The 9,519-nt window shown below is 31.5% G+C and overlaps 1 protein-coding gene across 1 annotated transcript in view; it reads right to left on the reverse strand.

Moving 5' to 3' along the window:
• Window positions 1–8,905, reverse strand: part of LOC106683925 (inactive dipeptidyl peptidase 10) — a gene marked incomplete at its 5' end in the record, with an annotated part of 79,438 nt that extends 70,533 nt beyond the window's left edge. The window contains 1 exon segment of the mRNA XM_067053083.1: window positions 8,695–8,905. Within this exon segment, the coding sequence (XP_066909184.1) occupies window positions 8,695–8,905 (211 nt within the window).
• Window positions 8,906–9,519: the final 614 nt, after the last annotated feature.

The raw sequence follows: 9,519 nt of genomic DNA on the forward strand, positions 1-9,519 counted from the left end.
AAAAAAAACATTATTGTATATATTTAATAAAGTAATAGTGTATTATAATAATATAATAAACCTATTTTCTGATTATGGCGACAAAAAGCAGTGTTGATAGGGTATAATGCATGATTCAAAAAAAGTATAGTTTAACCAGCCTATTCTAGCTGTTCTAGAGGGGAGCTCACTCAAAATGCTGCCTTTTAGTGGCATACAGATGAAGTAAGATGTACTCACTAAACAAGAAAACAGGTACCAGAGGAGTAAGAACAAACCTCAATAATTTAATCAACTCAGCCAGGCAGGTTGTGGAGTCAGAATGAGACGACCAAGCAGAACAAAAGAGCTAATCTTCAATGCTACAAAGAAGATCTCATTAACTCACAAAAGCCAACCAAGTAAATTGTAATGATACACCATTCAATGTAATCAATAATCAAAATTGAATTCTAACATAACTAATACAAAAACCTTAGGTTAAACAGACTATATAAATTACTACCTGTTACCTACCCACCTGTTGAATTATCGTAATAATCCGTGAACAATAAAAAAAAACATAAGTAAATTAACAAGTTGAAAGCAGATAAACAACAACAGAACTATATGTACAAAAGTTTAATAATAATAAGAAATATATATACAGAGAATGAAAAAGGAAATGAATTCTTATCAATTAATTAAATAATTAAAACTTATAGGTTGACTTAACCTTAACTTAAATGCTTAACCTTAATAACTATATTTACATTATTATTCTCTTATCCAGGACATGCTGAAGAAACGTCACTGCACTATATCTCCACTTCTAGTGTTAGTGACCGTCCATTGAAATAGAACACCATAATTTTGAAAAACAAAACATATGAGATGACATTTCTCATATGGTGCTATTTCGGTTCAAACAGTAAAGACAGAGGGCCTTTAAACTATTACCACTTCACATTGAACAATCGTAACGTGTTCCAAAATCAAACTGTAACCTTCACAAAACCAAAACCCACTCGTCCGAACATACATGTTCAAAATCAAAAACTGTCGCCTTCATAAAAACAAAACCCACTCGTCTAAAATATATCCCTCGTGTTTTGTTTTCACCATGGCAACCGTAACACCTCTTATCTACACAGATATCGCCAGTGTTTTTATTTCACCATGGCAACCGTAACAATACATCAACTAATTGTGTAATAATTTCAAGAATATAGGCATATCACAATTTGGCCATGATTTCTTTAGTTATAAATCCACTAAATATAGCCCACTCCATAAAATTTAGAACCAATATTTTATAAAAATTCAATCACTGTTGATTTTGATTAATCTCAGACTGCGGTGGTTGAACACTAGACAAGATAGAAGTACGACAGTTACTGTCACATAACTATTAGCAAACCATATCTAGTCAATTTTAATATAAATTAACAGACTGTAAATAATATTAATATAACAATCAATACTTTAGTGGAACTTAGTGCTGTAGTGAAAATTTGTATGGTTCGGCTAGCTCTCGTCACGCCAATCCCTGGGGTGGATGTATTAATAAATCCAGGTGTTCTGAACACGTGACCCACCTAGAGTAATTTACCAGGCCATCGCCATTAAATTAAAAGGAATATCGAATTTTCGAATTTAGCAAGGAATTTATTTTAAAAAAAGTACGGAACTGATAGTACAAGAGCCCAGAGGGGAAAAAAACAGTTATCTCACCCCAATTTTTTATTACTTTAATGAAAACTATGTATAATTACTAGTCGAAATTTATGAGTCTGCCAAGTATAGGTAGGGTGAATTAAAAATGGCGGCTGTTTCAAAACAATAAAAAAAATTAATTTGTCATTCGGAGCTCTATATTTTAAAAAGTAGGAACAACACAAGAAAACCTAAGAGAACGTCATTTAAAGTAGAGTAAATTTGCTAAAATATGAGCCCTAATAGAGTTACTTAAGTTAAATAGTTTTCGAGATCTACCTTTTTAAAAAGCAACATTTTATAAAAATTTTATACAAAATGTATTGAAAGATCAGTAGTTAGTGAATTTATTTTGAGAATTCTATATCTCAAAAACCTGTTGATGTACAGATGTCTATTAGCACTCAAATTAAAGCCAGTTTAATTGGCAATAAAGTAGCTTAAGAAGTTTAACTTCGTAGGAGTAGTAGTTTTCATGATATTTGCTAAAATAAATTGATTTATAGTAACTCGGACAAATTTTCATGTACCAAATTTATATTTATTTGCGAATATCTTAAAAACTATTACCCCTACGAAAATGCGTGTCATGAACTACTTTATAAGTTAAATTTCCTTGTTTTTGAGTGCTGGCAGACATGTACGTCTTATGGTTCAAGAGATATATTTTTTCTAGAAAACTATAAATTAACATTTTGTGAATTTATTATGTCAAATATCATAAAAACTACTACTCAAACAAAGATAAAGGTTATATATATTATATTATTATATTTTATGGTAAATTTAACTAGTTTTAATTTAAGTGCTGACTAACATCTGTACGTCTTATGGTTTCCGAAATAAAGTTTTTCATAAATCAAACTTATTGTCTAGTTGTTCAGATAACAAATCAATTTATTTTAGCAAATATCATGAAAACTACTATTCCTACGAAGATAAAGGTCATAAATTACTTTATAGTACATTAAACTAGCTTTAATTTGAGTGCTAATAGACATCTGTACGTCACATAGTTCCTGAGATATAGATTTCTCAAAATAAATACACTAACTACTAATCTTTCAGAGCATTGTTATGAAATGTTGCTTTTTAAAAAGCTATATCTCGAGAACCATAAAACGTAAATAGCTCTATTAGGGCTAATATTTCAGAAAATTTACTCTGCTTTAAATAATGTCCTCTTAGGTTTTCTAGCATTGTTTGTAATTTAAAAGATATAGAGGTTCGAATGAAAAATTATTTTTTTTAACGTTTTGCAACAGCCGCCATTTTTTATTCTCCCTACCTATACCTGGCAGACTCATAAATTTTGACTAGTAATTATACATAGTATTTATTAATTTAATAAAAAATTGGGGTGAAGTAACTGCATTTTTTTCTTCCCGGCTCTTGTAGCATGATTTCTTCCATCATCGTCTGGGAAAATGGTTTTACAACGTCAAAATATTGGATTGGAGATATGTACTTCTTGAAGGCTGTGACATCCATGAGCAAAGTTCGTCTAGTCGTGAAAAAATCGATTAATTGAATATTTAAATTAAATTACACTCTAGCATGAACTCATGAGTTTGTGTAATGTTCATCGAATGAAATTAAAAAAAAAAGTTAAAGTATTTTATCAATTTTAGAAAAAGTTGTCATTTCTTAGACAAGATGACGTTTGTTTAGTAATATATAAATCAATATAATTAGGAAAATGGCTGGATATTATGTTAAAATAAGAGCATTTGAGTTTCTTAATCAAAGACTCCGTATTATCTATAAAGAAATAATAAATCCTGTAATTTCCAACAATTTACAACACACAGTTTTTAAACACAGTTTGAAAATAATGAGTGTAAAAAAAAAAATTGTTTTTCATCCAAATATTTGTATTATCATTTCTTTGATATAAAATACAATTAATAGTAAATGTATAGTCCATTGTGATCTACTGTCACTAGCCATCTGCTAGCCAATTGCTCGATTCCACTCTGATACCATTCTTTGGGATGACTGTCAAAGAACTCTTGGACAGATATTTCGACAAATAACTAAACTGAAGCATTTTTTTTAAGAAGTCGAATGGAATTAAACAAGCTTAGAAAATGCTCTAAAGGGATTATTAATTGATAGGATTAAAATATTTACAGTCCATTGAAATCTTGAATTTGATAAAACGGTAATTTTTTTTTTGTTTTATGCACCCCATTAGTTGCTTACTGTTTGGGCAATAAATTTTTTTTAACCATTTTACCTTTGAATGACATTTGACCCCTATCTATTTCGTGCACTTAAAAACGGTTCATTTTTGGGCCTTAAAATATTCAACTTAGGTCCCACAGTGAACTTACTTAGGTATTGATGTCCGAGTCGAAATATTTAATATCCAATTTTAATTGTTACAATCCGTCAACTTATCTCTGTCAGAGTTTTGAAATCTCTTACTTGTATAGCTCTTATTAAAGTTCCAGGAAAAATTAAAAAATCGAAATTGTTATACATCACTTTTTTCATGAAATTCTTTCTTTTGATTCCTCTACAGTTAAAATCCATCTCTCAGAGATCAATAGTACCGTGACATTAATATGTAATATAATTAATACTTCTCAGTATTAACAACAACAAATAGTGAGTTTTCCTTATAATGACTACAGACCGATCAAAGAGGTAAATAATAATGCGTCCCTAGGATCACGGATAAAATTAAAGTTCGGTACATATTATTACAAAAAATTGTTAAACACATTACAAAAAGTAAAAAAAAAAAGATTTTTAAATTGAGGATAAAAATGTCCAAATCAATATTATATTGATTAGATTTCACATAATTAAAAAAATAAATTAGTAAAAATTGAGTATTTAAACTAAATGAAAAAATCGCATATATAACATTTAATTTGAAAGCATAAACTCTTAAGCTAAAGGTTGCACGGTTAGGTCATTGCAATCGACAACAGTCCAATTAGGAAATGTAATAACGATGATTGATAATTTGATGAAGTGATTTTTTATTTATTTTATTTTTTTTAAATGGACGATTAGTCTAATAATAGTTATTTATAGAAATATAAACGTAGATTTGCTTTTAATCTTGGTTAAACCGGTTATCATTGGCCGATAAAGTTTACCGCCAAATTTGAAGGTTAACTTTTCTGATGCAGTGGATAATTATTGATTATACCCGATATTTAAGATATCGTAGTTTAAACTGTGATTGTGCAACCGCCTCTAAGTAAGATATTATATTCGAGTTAATGAAGCTCCTAAAAGAAAGAGGTTTTGCCTGCTTTGACGAGGTCTACTGTGTAGATACGGATGGATCCACAAGATATGCGGATATAACTATATCCAGCAACTGCTTTTCCTAAGAAAGGGAAGTCGGCAATCATTCTGGATCCCACCGTGAGATATGAAAATAACGACCTTGACCAGGCAAATAAGGTAGATAGGGAAAAGAAGGAAATCTCGATAAATGTATCTCTTTCCTCAAGGAGAAGTTCCGTGAGGGCTTCGCAGAACGAGACTTCAACGTGAGAGGCCTCTGGTTTGGAGCCCCAGCACAACTAGGAGCTTCATGGAGGAGCTCGGGGTCGATGTTCAGGACGTGGCTAGGATGACAGAGAATATAATAGTCGACTCCCTGGGAATCATCCTCCACCACATGCATGGAAATTAATGAGTAGGGGAGTTATCCAGAGGAGGGATGACATGCATCCATCGCATATCTTATTTGTTATTTTAGTTATTACTTTATTATTTTTAATATGTTAATATTTGTTGCATAGGGGAATTTGTTGATCAAATGAAATAAAGGTTGTGAAATGGAAGGGAAAGAAAAAAAGAAATAAATTGAAAAACTTGTATTTAGTTTGTAGACTGGTATTAATTGTAAAAGAAAAGTAAAAGAAAACTGTGGAAAAAAATGTTATCTTTCTATTAAATTATATCATATAAAAATATATATGTCCGATCACGGATTGATCAGTATGCTCTGTAATGTGGCAACCCGATGTACTTGGGCAGCATGAATGAATAAAGCATTTCTTTCTCTTCTCTTCATTTTATGATCATTTGAATAAAAAATCTCCGTTGAACGATTTATGCATTGGGTGTAACAGATATTTTCTAAAGAGCTATGGTACCGCCAATGCTTTCTTCAAGTAGAGGAAACAAAGTGGCATACTGAATACTGAATGATGAATACTGAAATAATCAAACTCTGGTTGATATAATGCTTTTGTTATTTCTTAAGCTGCAATTTAGCATATTAGGTGTTTTTAAAACTATTATGAAAAATTGGCGCCCAATTGTCAGAAACTCTTTTCAAACCTTGTGGTTGTCATGAAATTACATATAATGTTCTTCATTTTGTAAATAATACTGTTCTATTTTTTATATTTATCGGTGTATCAAGTGTGATTGAATTAGAACGATTCAAATAAGCTTTTGTATGTTTTTAAGGATTACACCGGTATTAATATATTAATAATATTAAGGATAAATTAATGCGTATAGAAAAATATAAAATGTGTAAAAACTGATTCAAATATATTCTATTGTGAGAGGTTTTTTTTAATGGCATTGTATATCCTGATGGAAATTAGTAGTATTAATGATATTGAGAATGCCGCAGTTAATTTCTTCTGTACTAGTAAGCCAAAGCCGTTGGGCGATCGATAGTCTCCTTGGATACCGCCGTCTTATTTCTGCTTCACTGTTTTCATGGATCAGTCACAGTACAACTATTATCAACCCTCAACCTCTTTTCTTTAGTCAAGAATTGTCATCACACTGAAGCTGGTTTATCATGAATCAAAGTTTATCAGCACGCAATCCTTTTCCGAATGAGAAAAATTAAACAAACTGAAGAAAAACAAAATAAAAATTCATCATTGAGGCAATAAATCTATTCATGATGATATCCTATTATGTATATAAATAGAGAGCACAACAGATCACAAACACTATACTGAAAGGGCTATCATCCAATCATTTTAAGATTGCATAAATATATTCAGAATAAAGAACTTTTTTTTGCCGAGGAAAAATAATAAACAATTACACAACCATTGGATTTAGCCAAAATTGGAATTTAATGGGAAAATACTTTGTATGTTGAGTGTTGGTTTTAACACACTTATGTGTTAATTTCTTGAGTCCACAAAATAAGTTTACCATCTTAGTCTTGGATTAAGTCAGCACCTGCTAGTAGCTTAGTGACTTCAGATTTAAGCACTAAGTACGGCAGCTGCAACACATAATTCTGAAATAGATTCATTCACACTGAAACACACGTGATTTTCAAGGTCAAGCGCTACACACGTCAAGCATGTTTGACTAGTATTGTGTAATAAATATTTTATCTCAAGCAAGCTTGAGCGTGTGTATGGTACTTTTGCTCAAAAATTATGCTTGAAGAAACAATAATTACCATACCGACGCTCAAACATGCTTGTGCAAAAATATTGATTACGCACGTTTGAGCGTGTAAGCTTTTAATGATCATCAATGAACAGTCCGGTTCTTGCCTTCATCTACTTGAGTATAAATATTTCTATTTTAATTTTCTACCTAAATTACGTTTTTCTGTTATTATTAACTATATTTTGTATGATTGTTGTTATTAAACGTTTAAAATTAGTGAATTATTACAAAAAATCGTCAATAATTTGCAAAACCTGTTGAAACTATACTAACTGGAAGAGAGGTAAATAATTTATTGTAAACGGGGTGCTGCCAAACTGCTTTGGGATGCTGTGACATATTATTTTTTAAACTTTACATATCCTTCTACCCTCAAGCTTGAGGGATTTCATATGCTGAAATAAATGATGCCTGAATAAGGTAAACCTGTTCTGTTTAAAATTTTAATGTTCCTTCTTACTATCTCTTAATGCACCTACACAATAATTTAATTCAATTCCTAAACTATTTCTAAAAAAAAAAATCCCGTAGTCGCATTCCATTAAAACCTAAATTAGAGTATCCTTATCTTCCAAATCACTTGAAAACCATTTGAATCCCAAAATCTTCCAAAATTACACGATACCTTCTCTTGATGTATTCGTTATCTTCTAGTATCCTTTCTTATTTTCTCAAATTAGATTATATAATGAAGACTAACTGGTAAACGCGAAGTAAGACTGATAAATGGCTTCATAAAATTCATTTTCGGTGATCCCGTAAGCTAACATTCTTATTCTAATAGAACCAAAGGGCCAAAAAAGGATCCAATATTTTACATCTCCGCCCCTTTTGTCCTTCCACCCAACTTTAAAATACGAAATCTAAAGTAATTTGTAAATTCTGTATCACAGAGCTGCAGCATTTGAAAAATACTTTTTTATAGAAAAAATCCTACAAAAAAAAGATGATGCAGACGACCTAGCGGTATAATGTTTTCCAAGACAATTGGAGTGGGGCAGTTCGAGTTAGACGGAACTCTGCCCTCTTCTGCTATTCGGTTCCAATGAAGCCACTAAAACAGAATTCTAAGACACTAACCCATGAATTCATGGCTGCATCTAAAATATCACCACAGAAGTAAAGATATCATTAATAAATTATTAAAGATTATGAAATCAAATAAAAGAGATGGGTAGAAATTGCAAGAGAATTGCACAATTGATCGAATTAACAAATTGCTAAGGCCTTATTGATCGGAATTATATAATGTCGAGTACTCTTGTTCTGGAAGAGGACCTTGAGCATTTCAGAGATACCCCATTAGAAAACTTGAATGGTTTAATTGAAGTATCAGGAAAAATGTTGAAAATACACTCAGATGTTCAGTTATAAAAAATAATTTTGTTTAGAAGGATACTTAGGATCATATTAACTCTCTTTACAAATGAAAGTTAGTCTTCATATCTTTTTTGGGATCATTCAAAAATTAAAGTGGAATGTAATTAAGATTTACCTGCATTAAAAAAGAGTATCGATGATTAATTTTTAATGGTTTTTGTTATCGTTTGTGTGAAAAATACTCATGGAGAATCTAACCAGATGATGACCGGTATTATGGATTGTGCCCACCTGATATCCATGTAGCGTTATTCTTCCAGAAGAAGGCTCCGGTGGTGATGTTACTAAGGCTGACTTTAGGCAGAGTGGCCCTAGGTCCCCGGTCAGGAGGGCTTAAAGCTAAGGTCGACACAAGAATAAGTCCCAAGACGAAGAGGATCACGATAAGTGCGATCAGTACTCCTCGCCAATTTCTCTCTACTTCTCCAACTGGAACCAGCTCCTGGAACAATATAAGTGAACAATATTGGAATTAATAAATAATTACTTATCATATAAAAACACAATGGAAATAATAAATTTCAAATTAAATTGTATACTCTCCACACACAAGACTGAAACGACAAGAAACTACTCGTAGATTCCGATTGCTACAACACTTACTTGACAAACGCTCTAAACATCCCATTCACTACAAAAAATTAGTATACACTACGATAATCAGACCAATTTGGACATATGGAATTGAGCTCTGGGGCTCTACCAAACCATCAAATTCCTCCGACATTCAATCCTTACAATCCAAAATCCTTAATGCTCCTTATTACGTTACAAATAAACTCATCCACATAGACCTTAACATCCCACTCGTTGCAGATTTGACCCGAAACAGATATGCGTCTTTTCATTCCAAACTAATTATCCATTAATCTTTCATCCTTAACAATCCCTGATGACCCTCCGAGACGTCTGAAAAGAAGATGGCCACGGGACCTTCTAATTTAAATTAATGCTTGAAGTACCACCAATGGGTGGTTCCTTCCCAAGATTTTCAAGTGTAAATGAATCATACAACATATTTACTTATTGTATTTATTACTTGTACAGTTATAAATC

Source organism: Halyomorpha halys, unplaced genomic scaffold (assembly GCF_000696795.3).
Source record: "Halyomorpha halys isolate HHAL.00 unplaced genomic scaffold, Hhal_1.1 Scaffold529.1, whole genome shotgun sequence".
Lineage (NCBI taxonomy): Eukaryota > Metazoa > Arthropoda > Insecta > Hemiptera > Pentatomidae > Halyomorpha > Halyomorpha halys.